Here is a 21,621-nt window from a genome sequence, read left to right on the forward strand (position 1 = left end):
GGATAATTTTAGAAGGAAAAACCATAGGATTCAATGAAAGACTAGAACAAGAAAGAAAGAAGAAGCAAGATCCAATATTAGCCTTCAACAAATCAGTCTTTCTTTTTTAATCAGTATATTTTTATTAAAGGCCCACTTTATGTCATGCACTGTGCCAATGACACAAATATTCAAAGACAAAAATAAGGATCCCTTTCTCCTGGAGTTCATATTTTAATGAGTAAAAAAGTTATTTATCTAAAAGTATAAACAAAATAGATCTAAGGTAAATATGAGAAAGGTTCTTATAGGGGAATTGGGAAAGATCTCTTCTCAGAATTGTTTAAACTGAACTTTTCAGGAAACTGCTTTCAGAAAGTAGAAAAATATGTCAGTCATGAGACATGGTCTATGCAAAGTCATAAAGATGGAAGGTATACTTGTGTGTCCATATATGTGAAAAACTACTGTGTAGTGCGTATTTGCAATTAATGTACAATGAGCCTAGAATGATACATTAAAGGAAAATTGTAAAAGATTTTAAATACAGATGGAACATTTTTTATTTAATCCTAGAGGCAATGAAAACTGCTTTTTATGCAGGAGTAATGTAGTAAAACCTGTGATTTAGGGAGAAAAATTATTTTAGGTGCCACTAGGAAGATAAATTGGAGAGGAAAGTCCCTTGAGGAAAGGTAATGAAACAGAAGGTTATTGTAATATTTCATGTAACAATAAGGAAGGAAATAACTAGGATAGTAGACCCCTAAATGGAGAGGACAAAGGTAGGATAGTGATACTCAGGGATACAGGAATTATATTGAAAAGCTAACAAATAAACAAATATGTGGCACATAAAAATGTTAATATTGAGACTGGTGGAATGATATTTTTGGCAGCGTTCTGAGGTGAAGTGTGATAAAAGTTATATATTAAGCATATGTATTTATATGTAGATGTATATATTTTATATACATTTATATATGTGTATATAAATATATATATATAATCTTAATCCTGGGTCCCTTAATATGTGCATATGAGAAAACAACAAAATACCTAGAGTTCTTTGAATAAATAAATTCTAATTTCCTATGAATATGGTTGAAGGCAAAGTATTCTCAGAGATGTAAATATCTTAGGGAAAAATATGATCACAATAAAAAAAAAATTGTCCCAGTAATGTGCAAAATAAATTTGGCTGATATAAGCAAAACTGTAAGTTAGTTAATTGTTAGGATAATGCTTATTGACTCAGAGAGCTTTTGCTAAATAATTCACAGTAGGCAATATGTTTACATGATTGTTCATGTATAATCTATATCAGATTACTAAACCATCTTTGGGAGGACTGATGGGGAAAAAAAAGAACAATTACTTAGTTCTCTGATTCTCATCTTTGATCTCTAGATATTTTCAGCATAATTCCCTCTGAATAGCTTATTTTCAGATAAAATGAACCATGAAGAAGATAAAGTTTTACAAAGTTTTCCCTTAATTCATTTTCTCAATCACCTGGGCTATTGCAATCTTGTAAGAGTAATTACAAAATGTAAAGTTTCTTTCCCCTTCCTTGTGATGACCATGTTAGCACCCTGGATACCTTAGAATCAGCTGGAGTCAGGATAAGCAAAAGTCCTTAGTCTTTATTCTTGGTCTTTTGAGATAGGAGTCATTTGGATGGAAGCAGAATCTCTGAGACCTTCCTTCTTTGTCTTCTGCTCAGAAGTGACCCTGGCTAGTCTTACTCCACCCCCTATTCCCTTCTACAATTCCCTGTATACACCAATTATCAAGCCAGCACAGGATAGTGGGAAGGGCCATTTTCCAAGCATATGCTTATAGAGTATTATCCAACTGGTAATTAGCCTTAAGTGCTTGAACCGACCTCAGTGCATTGACTCAAGAGTTTCAGCCCTTTACACTTCCTCTTCTTTCTCTGCTTCTTATTCTCCATTCCTTTCCCTCTTCCCTTTCTCTGTTTTATAAGACTAAAGTTAGTCTTTAGAATTATGTAGAATTTAGTTTCTGATTTTTTTCCCCTTAATTTAATTGGAGTCATTTTGCATTTTGCTCTCCTGGTTCTCACATTTCACTTTGCATCATTTCATGCAGACTTTACTGTAATTCTGTGAATTCCTGATGTGTACCATCTCATCCATCTTTGTGAAGATTCTCATTGAGAGACAGCATGGCATAATGAAAAGTGAACTGGAATCAGAGTGTTATTCCACAATTCTCTTTTATTGTCCTGATTAGTTTCCCTAATCATCCTGACCCAGTCCTGACTCAATTTCTTTAATTGTTCTGCTTCATTTTATAATTATCATCTCAAAGCTCAGTCCTGCAAAACCTCCCCTCCCTCTTTATCAGATGGATAAAGGATAAAGATAAAGATCTTATATTTTAGAATATCAGAATGCCTCTCTCCATTCCAAGCTACTGGAATGTCAAATGTTTTATCTCTCCCCTATCTCCAGAGTTCCTCCCCCCATCTCCGGTAAATCATCCCATCCTGTCAGAGTTCTGTTCCCACTCTCATACTCTGACTCCACCCCTACCTCAATCTACCCCTTGAGTCTGAGCCATGTGTATATAGGTCATTGAGAACTCACATTGTTTGCTGGATTCTTGGAGAGATAATAGTCTCATTCAGCCCTGGAACCAAACCATGGATCCATTTGGTCCCAGTAAATCTCTCCCTTTAAATAAATTATTAAATACTCTCTAATCTCTATCTTGCCTCAGTTTCTCCAGCATTACATTTTGGAGGCTTCCCATCGAGATGTTAGAAAATGAGCAGGATTAGAGATGAGACTTTTGGGTCTCCCCTTTAGGCCTCAGGGTAGCTGGGGACCTGGGTTCTTTGCTTTGGACAGGCCAACCCTCTGGACTTTTTTCCAGAGCCTCCAGGAAAGAGCAGTTTCCAGCCACAACTGTCCTTGATAGTGGACACCTCCATTTCAGCCAAGGGAGGGTAAGTCTTAAGACCTGTTCTGTTCTGTCTGTCTGTGCTAGTATCTGGATTTCCAGAATAATGAAATGCTAAAGAGCATAAATTCTGGAAGTAGGGTCCTCTGGATGCAGGGGAACCTACCTATTGTCTAAAGACACATCTTGTTCTGTGTGCCAGTTGGCACAACTCTGGGCATTCCAGAATATAAATCTGGGTGTCTTTTTTTAAGACACCATCTGGTTATTTAAAAAAAAAAAAAAGCTCTGTTTGGATTCTGGGAGGAAAGACTCTGGAGGTAAATTGTCAGCTCCAGAGTCTTTCCTCCCAGAATCCAAACAGAGTTTTTTTTTCCATATAATCTGTGTGTTATATATTTTTGACTGCGCAATCTCATGTCTGTGTGTTTTTGTGTGACTTGTTTGTCTCTGTCATTTGTTTGTGACTTGTTTGGTTCAGAGCTCTTCTAAATTAAGAAATTTAGGAATTAGTAAAAATTTGCTTGTGATTTTAAACTTTTTAATTTGTTGTACTAATTTGTGAGTAAAAGGAACAAAAAGGCAGAATGTTTTTCCTTGAAGCAGGTTTTCAGAGCCTGCTAGAGTGAAGGGCAATAAAAACTTATCTGATTGAAACTCAGGCTGGAGAAAACATTTGATTAGGGATTTTAGGATGGTTTTAAATTTGTGGGAAATAATTTTACTGTTGCCTTTGTATGCCAGATTTGTTCTGAGTATTCTTTTGAGCAAATTGTGGAAAACAATTTTACTGTTGCCTATGCAGGCTAGATTTAGTCATCTTTGAATATAAGATCTTAAGAACTTGTTGGAGTGAAGTTCTGTTAACTTACCTGAAAGGATCACATGCCTCTAATTAGGTAAAGACAGGTCAGACTTTTCTGAAGTCTTCAACTCTGGCCAAAGTTGGAGCTTAGGAAAAGTTCATTGGGAAAGATGGCCACATGAAATCCTCACCCCCACTCCTACCTCACTAAAGGTAGGGTGGGGTAGAGATCTTTTGTCATCAAGGGTAAACATTAAACTCCTTCTCATTGCTCTCTGCTACTTCAGCTACAGTGCCTAGTTAGCCTGGGATAAAAGTTAGCTTGCCTTTCCTCCCCCCTGCCTCTTTGGAGGCAGAGTTGGGGGGAAGGGTGGCCACATGGAATTCTTCCACCCCCCCCCCCCACGAAGTTTGTTCCAGATTTCAAGAGATAGGCTGCTTTTAAGTTAATTGATCTATAATTTGATGGGGCTATTTCTAAAGGTTTAAAGGATATTTTTATAAGTTTAGTTGATTTCATCCTGAGTTTATACCCATCATTTAAAGGGCCTCTGAAAGTAATAGTTTTTCCTTGTCCTTTTGAAAATGTTTCTGTTAAATATGAAATATAATTTGTGAACTAACTGAAACAAATTTATTACTGTTATCAATATGAGGTTATGGTATTTCTAAAAGTTTAACAGTTTTTTAGAACCTCTTGGATTCTTTTAGGATATAAATATAAGGTTATGGTAAATATCTATTTAGGATTTGCCTGAAACTTGGTTAACAGAATTTGTTATTAGAAGTAAAATTCTTTGGGCTTATAATTAATGCTATTTGGGAGTTTTAAAGCTCCACCCTCTGACAATGAGACAATTAACTGGGGTAAAAGTGAATTAAAGCTATTTTATCCTGTTTTGCTGAAAGTTAAGTTTTAACTGCTTATATTATGGTTGTGTTCCTGCATTTTTTCCTCCTGTAACGGATTTCTATATCAGAGCAATGGTCAATAGAAACTGTTAATGCAATTCAATTGTTATACCTTGCTATTTCCAATCTCGTTATATATTATACCTTGCTGTTTCCAACCTAGTTATATGTAATCATTATATCCTGAATACTTGGCAAGTGAGTGTTTACCCTGGTCATTTATCTTTTACTGGATATTTGTCTCTGTGAATATTCAGGTTTTTAAAGGTTTCTAAATAACGAGAGGACAAAAGGTTAACTGCCATTTTATCTATTGGGAAGCTGCTGGCCAATTCATACTGACCTCTTCACATTCTGTATCAGTCTGTTCTAACCTTTATTTGTTAGATTTGTGTTTTTTGTTCTAGATTTTGGTCAAATTACAGGTTTTGACTTGCTTCTGGGACCTGATTGATTATCAGCATGCCAGGCCATACCACATATAATACTCTGCATGCACTGAAAGTCTCCTGCCAGTGCCTAGCCTGAAGCAGTTTTCATCCCTTACCCCTGATGCACTAATAAGGGAAATTTAGGAACCCTGTTTAGGTTATGTGTTTAAAATTTTGGATGGATTTGGGCAAATTGTATTAAAACTGTTTAACTATTGCTGTATGTTTGAGGGATTTTTAGGAAGTCTGTACTAACAGACTATATAGTCTATTATGTATAGGAATTTTGATTCACTCTGGGGATTTATATGTGGAATGGTCATTTGATAATTCTTTTCCATAAAAAAAAGGGAGGAAGGAAACTGGTTGAAACTGGTCAGGAAATTGGGGAAAACTGATATAGTTTTCTTAGGCACTTCTGCCCTGCCCCCTATTTTATTAGTTCAGATTGAATTGGAAGTTATTTAAACAGTCCTTTTCATTTTCACTCCTTAAAATTTACTGAACTATGATTTGCTAGTTGTGTTTTAACTATGAAATCCCTTATTCTGCTGGAATTATCCTGGCAGACTTAGTTTTGGGGATTATTTTTTAGAAACAACCAGAAATCAGACACTGTTCTGGAGTGGCAGTCAGAGGTCAGACTTTTGCTACCATGCATTGATTTTGCCTACTAATCCATAACATTTTCCCTTATTCAAGGTGCATTTACTTTGCAAATGTGAAACCTTTAAAATTTTATTTGATAAAAAAAATCTACCTTTTGTCTTTTCAATAACCTCCATCCCTAATCTGGTTATGCCTAACCATAGTTGTGAAATAACTAGCATTCTATTATTCTCTAATTTATTATGAGAAAGTTTGTGTTAGAAATTCATATCTTGGGGCAGCTAGGTGGCACATCAGCCCTGAAGTCAAGAAGACCTGAGTTAAAATCTGGTCTCAGACGCTTAACATTTCCTAGCTGTGTGACTCTGGGCAAGTCACTTAACCCCAAATGTCTCAAGAAGAAGAAGGAGGAGGAGGAGGAGGAGGAGGAGGAGGAGGAGGAGGAAGAGGAAGAAAAGATAATCCATATCTAACTTTTTATGTTGCATAGTGTTAAGATTTTTGTCTTGACTTAATTTGTGGCAAGTTGCATTTTAGTTTTGCCAGAAGTTTTTATTTTTATTGAATGAAGAATCCCCTCCCTTCTGTTCATGGGTTTTTGGAATATTACAAGCAATGTCAAAATAGGTTTGATGATATAATTTGAGTCCTTATGTTAGGCTATTCATAATTAATTGTATTATTTTCTTTGAAATTGATGACTTTTGTTTCTCCATTATTAATTTTGTTAATATTTTATCAAAGCATATAAAATACCAAGCAGTCAGACTGCCATAATACTCAATATATAGATTTATTTATGTAATATTTTCTTTTTATTTCATAAACATAACCTAATATAATAAATTATCAAAGCTGTCCATTTTGGTTTATTTTAATTTCTATGAAATACTATATATATACTGTTTCCTGATTACATATATTTAAGTCCTTGTATCTTGTGATATTAGGAGCAGGTAACAGTAGAAGGGTACATTGATAGAGTTGATAGAGCATTAGGCCTAGCCTCAGGAAGACCTAAGTTCAACTCCTGTCTCAGATACTTATTCGCTAGTTGAGTCTGAGTCACATTCTCAATTTCCTCATCTATAAAGTAGAGAAAATAATAGCACTTATCTACCATAGATATAAAGATTAAAAGAGATAATAATTTTAAAGTGCTTAGCATAGTGTCTGGCACATAGATAGCACTGTATAGATATTATAATGATGATGATGTTAGATCCCAAACATTTTATGCATTTTATACTTATTTTAAATGAATGTTATATCTTTTCCCCAAACTTTTCTATTCATACTATTAATTATTTTTATGGATTTATTTGTATCATGTTACTTGGCTGAAGCAAATTATTGAATTAAGTTCTTTGTTTATTCTTTAAGGTTTTTTTCTAAGTAAACTATCCTACTATTAATAAAGAGATATTTTTGCTGCTTCACTGTTGATATTTATTCATTTAGTTTTGTTCTCTTGTCTTTGTTCAAATCCTACTAATGAATTATTCATTTATTTTCAGATACATGACAGATGGAGGACTAAACCTATATACTCGAAGTCTGAATCGGTTACCAGACTTGGCAACATCTCGTGATGTCATTCAGAAAGGTCTACATGATGCGACAGTTGATGCAGATAGGTAATTATATAAAGATCTATGAATTGTAAGAATATTTAAGCTAATTAATTGTACATAGAAGGAGTTGACCCCATTAATTTAAAGAAAGGGATGTCATTTTTTGTTGTCATTGTATTATTAGGATTATTCTAAATATTTCAGAAATAATTTTTTCAGAATTCTTTAATAATTATAAAATTACTTTCTATTTATATTTTAATTAGTTATTGGTTGGTGAAGAATTTTTAAAATTCAGACTATATTATTATGAAATATCACAGAAATGAATATGATGACAGAAAAAAATGAATCTATGGCATTTTTAATTAGTGTTGAGCTTAAATTATAAATTTTATTATATTTTGATAACTTCTTAAGCTCAGAGAAAATTGGGAAGAAAAAGAAATGAAATAAAAATAATAACAAAATCCTAGTCCTTGAAATAATTTTAGTGATTATGGTACTAAAGTCTTAAATTTAATGTGAGATGAATCCTGAGAAGCCATATCATGAAGCTCCCTCCCCATTTTTCAAATTAGCAAATTAAGAACCAGGACATTTAAATAACCTTTAGTATCCTTAAGTCATACATTTAGTATCTGAAGTGGGGTTTGAACCCGGACCTATTTCTCTTTCCATTCTTTCTTACTGCTCACCAATAGACTCAAGAAAGTATTTATAATTAGTACAAGAGCTAGAATCCAGATCTCTCATTGTTAAGCCCCCAGAGATCTTTATGATACTACCTGCTCCCTCTTTGAAAGGGAAAGATGATTTTTTTTTCCTTTCAGACTATTCTGATATCAGAGATTACACCTGAAAAAAGCTTGATGTGCCTCCAGAGAGCCAGACAATCTATTAATCATTATTCTGCTCTTGAGAGAGAAATATATAACCTGTTGAAAATAAATCAGAAAGAAAAGTTGACAAAGGAAGAATATAAATTTGGGAAAATGCTAGTGTGATCCATTCATATAGAACTTGTATGTTTGTAAATATTTCATGTATGTATATATCTATGCATATATATATATATATATATACATATATATATATGCACGTATACACACATTTTTATGTGCAAACGTATACATACATAAATAAGTACACAGGCACTTTATGTTTCTATCTGTGTTTATATAATTTAAATTTTATAATATCAGCCTATGCTATATAGCTAGAAGACAACACCTTCATTTGAAGTTGAAGAACTTGAGGCAAGATGAAATTAAGTTATTTTTCATACTAACATTACAGAATAAATTTGATCCCAAGTCTCTTCTGAATTCTTATTATATCCCTGGCTTCATTGGAAGCTGCTTGGTTGATAGGAATGTAAAATATACACACATGTATATGATTATATTCCTGTTTGAATATGTGTATATATTACATCTGTTCATATGTATGTCAATCAATCAATCAATTAATCTATTCAATTATATTAAGATATTTGAACTACTGTGGTAAGAACTGAAGGATCCAGCTGTAAATGACTGCTATTCTCATTCAACCAGTTATCCATGACTACTCTGTAGAACTTATGATGAAATATGCTATCCATACTCAGAAAAAGAACTGATTGTGTCTGAATACAAATTGAAAAATAAAAAAAAATTATTTTTCTTAATTTTGCGGGGGGAGGACATCTACATATTTTTTGCAACATGTTAACATGTCTTTTATAGAAAATGTTTTGCATAATTTCACCTGTGCTTTCTCAGTGAGGGTGGGGAGGGGAGGGAAAAAAGGAAAGAATCTGGAGCACAAAGTTTTTTTAACATGTAAAAAAAAAGTTTTACATGTAACTGAAAAAACTCTATAAATATATATACATACATACATATATATATATACAAAAAAGAAAGAAAAACTACTAAACCAATAAATTAAAAAAAAAGAATTAAAGCAATCAAATATAAAAATAACCATTGTCTCTGCTCCCAAGCTATATATATTCAAAAGGAAGTTAACACAAATAGGGGAAAGGTTTCCAGGGAGGGGAACCTTGGTTCTCCCAGTTACAAGGATGAGATTATCATGATTCTTCCAGGGCAGTCTAAAATCTAAGTGAAATAGTGGGTCAGATGAGGATCTTATCAATCATGACAAAAGGGCTTTCATGATTAAAAGATTAATGTCTCCAATTCAGTATTTCCAAGTCTGGTTTGCTGACAAAGTATATGTCAAAAAAAATATTAAGAATTGTATTTTGGGAGGGTAGGATATCCTATTTTCTATTTCCCTTGTATAACCCAATGCATCTTTCTGGGAAATCAGACATTCAATGAATTCACTGATTTATTGTCAAATTGATAACAGAGCCATAGAGGCTTATTGTATTAAGACAATACTTTGAAAATTAGAGAACTTTCTCATTCTTGAGAATAACTTTATTTATATTGGCTGGTTTAGGAGAAAGAAAGGCATTTTTGAAGTTATGAATACCAGGGATTAAGTCTTTTGCCTGATACATTCTATCTCTGTGATTCTGAAGACATCATATAATTTCTTAGTGACTTGAGGACAACTCTCTGTTTCCTTAAAATGCAAGAGAGTGCTAAGTTAAAGAAGTTTCTTTACAAGTTTAGAGTTTCCTACAATGCATTTCATGGAAGGGAGTGAATGAAAAAGGCAATCCTTTTATTTACTGGGGATACCAGAAATCTGTAGCTGGATGATTAAAGATTTTGAAGCTAAAGAATTAGTGGAATTTAATATGGAAAGATGCATTTCTCCTTTTGCTTTACAGTTTCTTAGGTTAGAAGGTACTACTGAGCTTTTTTGATATATGTTATGTATTTTATTATAAATATTCTTGCAACAGTATTTATAACACTTTTGAAGAATGAAAAATAATGACTAATGATGTTAAAGTCAAAATGATAATGGTTAGTTCTTTTTAAATTTAGGAAATAAAACTTCCACTCCTTGTAGAAATAAATATTTTCTACATTTAGAAGAATTGATCTCAAAATCTAGTATCTTATCACAGAAAAGAAACCAGAACAGAAGTAATTGCTGCCATATGCTTTTATAGGGTAATATATGGGGCAAATTCCTTAAGTGAATTAGAAACAATTACGAAATGCAGGGTGACTTTTAAAAATTAGTTCATTAAGACTAGGAAGTCATACTTGAAGAGAAACCCAAGTCTTGGTAAGTTTCATGGAAGTGGAAAAAGGGAAGCTTTGGAGGTTGCATGAAGCTTGCAGAACAGGTCAGAACTGAGGCAGCCCCTAAAGAATGGGGTCAGGACTGTCCAAATGAAGCAGTTTGGACTATTCAGGCCCCTAAAGAATGGGGTCAGGACTGTCCAAATGAAGCAGTTTGGACTATTCAGGCAGAGTAGCATAGGGAATAATAATGCACTGTAAATTTTTGTGCATGGATATTATATAAATGAGAATTAAATGGGGAACTTCTGGTCGTTCACTTTGACGTTGTCTTGATTTCCTGACATATGCAGGTGACTTCATTTATTCTATCACTGTAAAAATTGAAAACAAAAGTTTTAGAAGTTTTTAGTTAAAATAATTTTGTAATAGGACATAAAATATTTTCTTTCTTTATAATGTTGTAGTCAGGAAGGAGATTTTCTTTCTATGCTTTTTTGAATTTCTGATGTCTAGCATTCTCTCTCTTCCTCTCATCCTGCCCTCTTTTTCCCTTTCTTTCTCCCCTCTATTATTCCCTCCTTTCCTTCTTTTCCTATTTATTTTTTTTCCCTCTGGATTATCTCCTCCTGGACTGTCTCTCTAAATTGGATCTTCATGTTGGCTTGCCTGTAGGGAAGCACTGAAATAAGAACTTGCCCTCTCTTTGCTCTTTCAGACTTCTAGAACATCAGACAACCTCAAACCTAACTTAGAGATATAGGAATAGGGTTGCATTCATGGAATGGAAGGCTAACAATGTGTTTGTATATGCAAGGTTTGAGAAATACCTATGTGCCAATGAAATTATCCATATTTAATATCATATTTTGAAGAACAAAGCAAAGGCATGAAAGGACAGGATTTATGCTAAAATAAAAAAAAATTTAAATTTTCAAATGCAATTTTAATTCATTTAAACGTATTTATTAACTGCTTAGTCTTTGCAGAATTCTGTGCTAGTCAAAGGGGAAGATAAAAATAGCTAGAGATAATGATTCCTACCTTCATGAATTTTACACTAATAAATCTATCTTGCTAACTATTTTAAAACCTTATTTTCTTTATGAGCAACAGTTGTTCACTTAAATTGAAGGAGAGACCTTAAAAGAAAAGAATATCTTAATGGAATACTTGGTGTGAATTAGAGTTAAAGATGACTTAATATGTCACTTGTGGTGAAAAGGTCAGTGTTGTGGATAGATTTTCCACTTCATTCATCAAAGAATAATAATGTGTATTTAAAATCATTTCAGAAATTTAAGATGTGAAAATAATTGAAAAGTAAATTAAGAAGTAACTCCAGAGAGGCAGAATGAAATAATAATGATTTGGTCAAATGTTTCAATTTAAAAAAAAAGAAGTAGTAATTTTAATTCAGAGTCCCAATGCCAGTTTGAACACTGTAATATCTTTTCCTTCTTTACCAATTCCATTCCTGTCTATCTTTTAAACCAGCAAAAAAATAAATTTATGTATATATATTTTTTAATATTTTCCCCAGTTACATTTAAAACATTTTTACACCCATTTTTTAAACTTTTGAGTTCCAGGTTCTCTCCCTTATCCCCACCCTTGATTAAGAAACCACATGTGAAGTTATACAAAACATTTCTATAAAAGTCATACTGTAAAAAAAACCAGATTTCCCACCCAAATAAAAAACCCCTCACGAAAAATAAACAAAGAGAGACAGACAGACAGAGACAGAGAGAGAATGAGAACATTTCAATCTGTATTCAGGTAAAATCAGTTCTTTTTCTGGATATGGATAGGATTTTTATCTTAAATTCTTCATTCAATCATTATACTGCTGAAAATACCAAAGTCATTTACAATTGGTCATCCCAGAACATTGCTATTAATTTGTACACAGTACATTTCGGTTTGCTTGAGTTCATGGAGAACTTTCCAAGTTTCTGAGAGCATCCTGCTCATTAACTATAGAACAATAATATTCCAACACAAACACATACCACAGTTTATTGAACCATTTCCCAATTCATGGGCATCTCCTCAATTTCCGATTTTTTACCCTGAGAAGAGAGCAATAATAAATATTTTTGTACATATAGGTCATTTTCCTTTAAAAAAAATCTTTTGGGATTCATGCCTAGTAGTGGTATTGTTAGATCAAAAGATATGCATGAATTTATAATCTTTTGGACATAGATCATATCCTTTCATCATTGGGGAATGTGGCATGGGTTTTATTTTTTTATAAATTTCACTCAGTTTCCTCTATGTTTAAAAAATGAACTTGGGAGAGGGGTCAATTAGTGTAGTGGATAGAGCACCAGCTCTGAAGTCAGGAGGACCTGAATTCAAATCTGGCCTCAGGCACTTAATATTTCCTGGCTGTGTGACTCTGGGCAAGTTTTTTTTTTAATATTTTATTTTAGTTTATAATAACTTTATATTGACAGAATCCATGCCAGGGTAATTTTTTTTACAACATTATCCCTTGCGCTCACTTCTGTTACGATTTTTCCCCTCCCTCCCTCCACCCCCTCCCCTATAGGACTGGCAAGCAATCCTATATATGTTAGATATGTTGCAGTATATCCTAGATACAATATATGTTTGCAGAACCGAGCAGTTCTCTTGTTGCACAGGGAGAATTGGATTCAGAAGGTAAAAACAACTCGGAAAGAAAAACAAAAATGCAAATAGTTCACATTCGTTTCCCAGTGTTCTTTCTTTGGGTGTAGCTGCTTCTGTCCATCATTTATCAATTGAAACTCAGTTAGGTCTCTTTGTCAAAGAAATCCACTTCCATCAGAATACATCCTCATACAATATTGTTGTCGAAGTGTAAAGTGATCTCCTAGTTCTGCTCATTTCACTTAGCATCAGTTCATGTAAGTCTCTCCAAGCCTCTCTGTATTCATCCTGCTGGTCATTTCTTACAGAACAATAATATTCCATAACATTCATATACCACAATTTACCCAGCCATTCTCCAATTGATGGGCATCCATTCAATTTCCAGTTTCTAGCCACTACAAACAGGGCTGCCACAAACATTCTTGCACATACAGGTCCCTTTCCCTTCTTTAGTATCCCTTTGGGGTATATGCCCAATAGAAACACTGCTGGATCAAAGGGTATGCACAATTTGATAACTTTTTGGGCATAATTCCAGATTGCTCTCCAGAATGGTTGGATTCATTCACAGTTCCACCAACAATGCATCAGTGTCCCAGTTTTTCTGCATCTCCTCCAACATTCATCATTATTTTTTCCTGTTATCTTAGCCAATCTGACAGGTGTGTAGTGGTATCTCAGAGTTGTCTTAATTTGCATTTCTCTGATCAATAATGCTTTGGAACACTCTTTCATATGAGTGGTAATAGTTTCAATTTCATCATCTGAAAATTGTCTGTTCATATCCTTTGACCATTTATCAATTGGAGAATGGCTTGATTTCTTATAAATTTGAGTCAGTTTTCTATATATTTTGGAAATGAGGCCTTTATCAGAACCTTTAACTGTGAAGATGGTTTCCCAGTTTGTTGCTTCCCTTCTAATCTTATTAGTTTTGTTTGTACAAAGGCCTTTAAATTTGATGTAATCAAAATTTTCTATTTTGTGATCGGTAATAGTCTCTAGTTCATCTTTGGTGACAAATTTCTTTCTCCTCCACAAGTCTGAGAGATAAACTATCCAATGTTCCTCTAATTTATTTATAATCTCGTTCTTTATGCCTAGGTCATGGACCCATTTTGATCTTATCTTGGTATATGGTGTTAAGTGTGGGTCCATGCCTAATTTCTGCCATACTAATTTCCAGTTATCCCAGCAGTTTTTATCAAATAATGAATTCTTATCCCAAAAGTTAGGATCTTTGGGTTTGTCAAACACTAGATACCTATAGTTGACTATTCTGTCTTGTGAACCTAACCTTTTCCATTGATCAACTAATCTATTTGTTAGCCAATATCAAATGGTTTTGGTGACTGCTACTTTATAATATAATTTTAGATCAGGTACAGCTAGGCCACCTTCATTTGATTTTTTTTTTCATTAATTCCCTTGAGATTCTCGACTTTTTATTGTTCCATATGAATTTTGTTGTTATTTTTTCTAGATCATTAAAATATTTTCTTGGAAGTCTGATTGGTATAGCACTAAATAAATAGATTCGTTTAGGGAGTATTGTCATCTTTATTATATTCACTCGGCCTATCCAAGAGCACTTAATATTTTTCCAATTATTTAAGTCTGACTTTATTTGTGTGGAAACTTTTTTGTAATTTTGCTCATATACTTCCTGACTTTCCTTTGGTAGATAAATTCCCAAATATTTTATGCTATCAACAGTTATTCTGAATGGAATTTCTCTTTGTATCTCTTGCTGTTGGATTTTGTTGGTGATGTATAAAAATGCTGAGGATTTATAAGGATTTATTTTGTATCTAGCTACTTTGATAAAATTGTGAATTATTTCTAATAGCTTTTTAGTAGAATCTCTGGGGTTCTCTAGGTATACCATCATATCATCTGCAAAGAGTGATAGTTTGGTTTCCTCATTGCCTACTCTGATTCCTTTAATATCTTTCTCAACTCTTATTGTAGAGGCTAGTGTTTCTAATACGATATTGAATAATATCGTGATAGTGGGCAACCTTGCTTCACTCCAGATCTTACTGGGAAAGATTCCAGTTTTTACCCATTGCATATGATGCTTACTGACAGTTTTAAATATATGCTCCTGACTATTTTAAGGAAAAGTCCATTTATTCCTATGCTCTCAAGTGTTTTTATTAGGAATGGATGTTGGATTTTATCAAATGCTTTTTCTGCATCTCTTGAGATGAACATATGGTTTTTGTTTGGTTGGTTATTGATATAGTCAATTATGCTAATAGTTTTCCTAATATTGAACCAGCCCTGCATTCCTGGTATAAATCCTACTTGGTCATAGTGTATTATCCTGGGGATGATTTTCTGTAATCTTTTTGCTAATATTTTATTTAAGATTTTAGCATCAATATTCATTAGGGAGATAGGTCTATAATTTTCTTTCTCTGTTTTCAGCCTACCTGGTTTGGTATCAGTACCATGTCTGTGTCATAAAAAAGAGTTTGATAGGACTCCTTCAATCCCTATTTTTTCAAATAGTTTATTTAGCATTGGAGTTAATTGTTCTTTAAATGTTTGGTAGAATTCACATGTAAATCCATCTGGTCCTGGGGATTTTTTCTTAGGGAGTTAGTTGATAGTTTGTTCTATTTCTTTTTCTGAGATGGGACTGTTTAGGATATTTATTTCCTCTGTTAGTTTGGGCAAGCTATATTTTTGGAGGTATTCTTCCATTTCATTTAAGTTGTCAAATTTATTGGCATAAAGGTGGGCAAAGTAACTCCTAATTATTGCGCTAATTTCCTCTTCATTAGTGGCGAGTTCTCCCTTTTCATTTTTAAGGCTAACAATTTGATTTTCCTCTTTCCTTTTTTTAATCAGATTTACTAAGGGTTTGTCAATTTTGTTGTTTTTTTCATAGAACCAACTCTTACTTTTATTAATTAATTCAATAGTTTTTTTTTTTTTACTTTCAATTTTATTGATCTCTCCTTTTATTTTTAGAATTTCAAGTTTAGTATTTGACTAGGGGTTTTTAATTTGTTCCTTTTCTAGCATTTTTAGTTGCAAGCCCAATTCATTGACCTTCTCTTTCTCTATTTTATGCAAATAGGCCTCTAGAGATATGAAATTTCCCCTTATTACAGCTTTGGCTGCATCCCATATATTTTGGTATGATGTCTCATTATTATCATTTTCTTGGGTGAAATTATTAATTATGTCTATGATTTGCTGTTTCCCCCAATCATTCTTTAGTATGATATTATTTAGTTTCCAATTATTTTTTAGTCTACTTTCCCCTGGCTTTTTGTTGAAAGTAATTTTCATTGCATCGTGGTCTGAAAAGGATGCATTTACTATTTCTGCCTTACTCCATTTGAGTTTGAGGTTTTTATGTCCTAATATATGGTCAATTTTTGTATAGGTTCCATGAACTGCTGAAAAGAAAGTGTACTCCTTTCTGTCTCCATTACATTTTCTTCAGAGATCTATCATATCTAACTTTTCTAGTATTCTATTTACCTCTTTGACTTCTTTCTTATTTATTTTCTGGTTTGATTTATCTAATTCTGAGAGTGCAAGGTTGAGATCTCCCATTATTATAGTTTTGCTGTCTATTTCTTCTTGCAGCTCTCTTAATTTTTCTTTTAAGAAATTAGATGCTACACCACTTGACGCGTATATGTTTAATAGTGATATTGCTTCATTATCCATGCTACCCTTTAGCAAGATATAGTGCCCTTCCTTATCTCTTTTAATTAGATCAATTTTTGCTTTAGCTTGATCTGAGATCAGGATGGCTACCCCTGCTTTTTTGACTTCACCTGAAGCATAGTAGATTTTGCTCCAACCTTTTACCTTTAACCTGCATGTATCTCCCTGCTTCAGGTGTGTTTCCTGTAAACAACATATTGTAGGATTCTGGCTTTTAATCCATTCTGCTAACCGCTTCCTCTTTATGGGGGAGTTTACCCTGTTCACATATATGGTTAAAATGACCAATTCTGTATTACTTGCCATCTTGTTAACCCCTGTTTATGCTTTTCTCCCTTCTTTTCCCCTTACCCCCCTTCCCAGTATTAAGCTTGTGAGCACCACTTGCTTCTCACACCCCTCCTTTTATAGTATCTCTCCCCCCCCGCCTTAGATTTCCTCCCCCTATCTTACCCCTTTCCCTCCCCATTTCTGTATTCCCTTCCACTTAGCTTATTCCTTCCCTTTTCACTTTTCACTTCTCACTTTTCAATGAGGTGGGAGAAGTTTCACCATAAATTGAATATGTCTAAAATTTTTCTCTTAAAGCCAATTCTGAAGGCAGTAAGATACCCACTATATTCATCCCCCTCCATTCTTTCTCTCAGATATAATAGGTTTCCTTTGCCTCTTCATGAGATGTAGTACCCCCACTTTACCCTTTTTCTGGTACAATGTCCTTTCCACATCTACTTTCTAGAACAAGGTATACATGTATTCTTTATACATCTTTATATCAGAAATATAGTTCCCAAGATTAATCTTTACCTTTTTAGATTTCTCTTGAGTTCTATATTTGTAGATCAAACTTTTTGTTAAGTTCTGGCTTTTTCATCAAAAATAGGTGAAATTCGCTTACTTCCTTGAATGTCCATCTTCTTCCCTGGAAAAAGATGCTCATTCTAGCTGGGTAAGTTATTTTTGGTTGCATACCAAGTTCTTTAGCCTTTTGGAATATCATATTCCAGGCCCTTCGATCTTTTAATGTGGATGCTGCCAGATCCTGGGTGATCCTTATTGTGGCTCCTCAATACTTGAATTGGGTTTTTCTAGCTGCTTGCAATATTTTTTCCTTTGTCTGAGGGTTCTGGCATTTGGCCACTATATTCCTTGGTGTTTTGATTTTAGGATTCCTTTCAGTGGGTGATTGATGAATTCTTTCAATGTCTATTTTGTCCTCTGTTCCTATGACTTCTGAGCAGTTCTCTTTGAAAATTTCCTGGAAGACAGTGTCCAGGCTCTTTTTTTCATCATACTTTTCTGGGAGTCCAATGATTCTCAGATTGTCTCTCCTGGATCTGTTTTCCAGGTCTGTTGTTTTCCCTAAAAGGTATTTCACATTCTTTTCCATTGTTTGATTTTTTTGGATTTGCTTGACTGATTTTCTTGTCTTCTAGAGTCATTCAATTCCAATTGTTCAATTCTGATTTTTAATGAAGTGTTTTCTTCACTCACTCTTTTAAAATCTTTTTCTAATTGTCCCATTGAGTTCTTTTGTTCTGTGGAATTTTTTTCCATTTCATCAACTTTGTTTTTTAGAGAGCTGTTTTCTGTTTCCAGTTTGCTAATCCTATTTTTCAAGGATTTTATTTCTTTATCCAGTCTCTCTTTAAATGAGTGGGATGATTTCTACAGACTCTCTTGCCAAGCCTCCCTCTCCTTTTCCCATTTTTCTTCTAGCTCCCTTGTGAGAGCCTTTTTAATTACTTCTATGAGGTTCATCTGTGCTGAGGAACAGATGATCTCCTCCTTTGGGGATTCACCTGGAGACTATCTGTTTTTAGTCTCCTCAGGATTTAGAGTCTGCTCTCTTTCTGTACAGAAGCTGTCAAGGGTTAAAGTCCTCTTCAGTTTTTTGCTCATTATGTCTAAGAATCAAAGAAAAACTAGCAAAAAGAAAAAAAAAGAAATCACCCCTAATTGGCATCTGCTTTTTGGGGGGAGGGGCTGGGTGGTGTTACCGAGCTTCCTCTACAGACTGCTGTGGCAGCACCGAGGCACTGGCCCTACTGTGCTGCGCCTGCACTCTGAGATCCCAGAGCGTGCTGAGTCACTTGGGGGGGGGGGGAGGGAGGAGGAGGGGAGCTGGCCAGGTCCCAAGAGACTCCAGCTGTTTGGGGTTGTATTCCTCGCCCTGGTGTTTTTAGCTTCTTTGCTGGGCTGCTGGCTTGCTGCCAGGGCAAAGTATCCAATCCTGTAGCCTCTCTTAGCAGAGACGGCTGCGATCACACCCCACTCCCTCTCCAGTCTGCTCGACTGTGAGCCACCTTCCGTGCTCTCAGCTGCCTGCCCGCACCCTGCTCCCAGTCCAAAACCGTCCCAGCCCTGGCGCAAAAACAGACCTTTCTTGGCGAATCTCAAGGATGGCTTCTCTTGGTAACTATTTGTGGGTTTTTTTTCAGTCAAGCATTAATTCAGAGGCTTGTAATGAAATGGATAGTGAGAGAAAACGTGGACCTTACACAGCTGTGTGCCTCCTCTCTGCCATTTTGGCTGGAAGTTCCGACTCTGGGCAAGTTACTTAGCCCCAGTTGCCTCAGCAAAAATAAATAAACATGGGGCAGCTAAATGGGACAGTGGACAGGCTGCTGGCCCTAAAGTCAGGAGGACAGGACCTGAATTCAAATCCAGTCTCAGACACTTAAAACTTCCTGGCTGTGTGACCCTGGGCAAATCACTTAACCCCAATTGCCTCAGGAAAAAAAAAAAAGAAAAGAAATAAATTGTTTTAAAATTATTTTTACAATTACTATTGTACTATTGTTAAATGTATTTCCACCCATTTACTCTATTCTCTCTCTCCTTTCACCCTGTTTCTCCTTAGAAGCATTTTGCTACGGACCACTCCTATGCTCTCTCTTTTATAGCCTTCCCCATTTCCTACATCCTATTCCCTTTTTTCTTTCCTGCAGAGTAAGACAGATTTCTATACCCATATTGAGTGTGTAGCTTATTTCTTCTTTCAGACATGTCTGATCAAAGTAAAGTTTACTCACTTATCCTCTCCTCTCCCTCTTCCGTTCTAATGTAAGCTTTTTTTTTTGCCTCTTTTTTTTATGAGACATAATTTGCATCATTCCACTTTTCCCTTTTCCTTTCTCCCAGCACATTTTTCTCTTATCCCTAATTTCATAATTATCCAAGAGATTATCCATTCATATTCAACTCATACCTGTACCCTCTATCAATATATACTCCTTTTAACTGCATAATAATGAGAAAGTTCTAAGGAGTATCATTTTCCCATGTAAATAGATAAACCTTATTAAGTCCCTTATGATATCCCTTTCTTGATTATCTCCCTATGCTTCTCCTGAGTCCTGTATTTGAAAATCAAATTTTCTTTTCAGCCTTGTTCTTTTCATCATGAATGCTTGAAAATCCTCTGCTTCATTGACTGCCCACTTTTTCCTCTGAAAGATTCTACTCAGTTTTGCTGGGTAGGTCATTCTTGGTTGTAGTCTTAGCTTCATTGTTCTTTGGAATATCATATTCCAAGCCTTTAATCTAGAAGCTGATAAATCTTATGTTATTAGAAAAACATATACAATTAGAATTGTAGCTCATTATATTTGAATTGTTTCTTTCTGAATGCTTGTAGTATTTTTTCCTTGACCTGGAAGTTCTGGAATTAGTCTATAATATTTTGGGGAGTTTTCATTTTGGAATCTCTTTCAGGAGGTGATTGCTGGATTTGTTCAATTTCTATTTTACTCTCTTGTTTAGAATATAAATATGATTTTCCTTGATAATTTCTTGAAAGATGATGTTCAGATCTTTTTTTTCATCATGACTTTCAGGTAAACCAATAATTTAAAAATTATCTCTCCTGAGTCTATTTTCCAGATCAGTTGCTTTTTCAATGAGATATATCACATTTTTTTCTATTTTTTCCATTGTTTTTCCTTTTGCTAAGCAGAGGTTCTTAACCTGAGATCTGTGAGTTTGTTTTATTTTAATTACTTTCATATTATATTTCAATTTAATTGGCTTCTATTATAATTCTTATTATTATAAATATATATGTTGTGCATTTAAAACATTATTTTAAGAAAGGAAGCGTATTTCACTAGACTTGCAAGAGTCTATCACAATAAAGATTAAGACTATTGTTTTAATGTTATAAAAGCTATCATCTTTATGAAATTTTCTATATGTTAGTTTTTTTCTCTTAACTTTATACAATGCTTTTTAAAAAAACTAAATAAAAAATTCTCATCACATTTTTGTTACTCACTAACTGTATAATATTATGTATATAGAAGAAAATGTACTCAATTTTGAGTTAGTGGATGAGTTTAAATTTTGACTTGGAAACTTGCTACCTTTAGGAACATTAGCCTAATGTAACTGAGGTCTCACATTTCTAAATGTGTTAAATAATAGTGAACTTGAGAGTTACTTAGGCCCTTTGATTCAATAATTCAATTATCCCATTCTACCCATAACCAGTTGATTATAAATTTTTTTAAAGCAGAAATATCTTATCTAAGTTCTGTTTCTTCAATGCCTAACATAATATACTATATACAGTAAAAACTGAATAATTGTTTGACAGTTGCCAAGATTATTTAAAAATTGAAGTATATATAACTCACAATTGATGAACTGTATTCATGTATGTTGCTAGTAGAATTCAGACTTATCCAATAATACTGAAGCTAAGATGCTGGATACTCAGTAATACTTCCCTTTTGCTTCTTATTACTTGTCCTTCCCTACCTTCCTTCTTTCCTTTTTTCCTTCTTTTATATCTCTCCAACTCACCCTTTCTTGTCACTATGGCTTCCTCCTCTGTGATTGAGAACAATGGGTTGTTTCTTGAATAGTTTGTATACCTTTTC

General features: G+C 34.0%; 1 protein-coding gene across 1 annotated transcript in view; it reads left to right on the top strand.

Annotated features, from left to right (window-relative positions):
• NAV3 (neuron navigator 3) overlaps positions 1–21,621 on the top strand; it is a 426,206-nt gene that overhangs the window by 179,255 nt on the left and 225,330 nt on the right. The window contains exon 12 of the mRNA XM_051962478.1: positions 7,185–7,304. Coding sequence (XP_051818438.1) covers positions 7,185–7,304 — 120 coding nt within the window. The remainder of the gene's footprint in view (positions 1–7,184; positions 7,305–21,621) is intronic.

Source organism: Antechinus flavipes, chromosome 5, assembly GCF_016432865.1.
Source record: "Antechinus flavipes isolate AdamAnt ecotype Samford, QLD, Australia chromosome 5, AdamAnt_v2, whole genome shotgun sequence".
Lineage (NCBI taxonomy): Eukaryota > Metazoa > Chordata > Mammalia > Dasyuromorphia > Dasyuridae > Antechinus > Antechinus flavipes.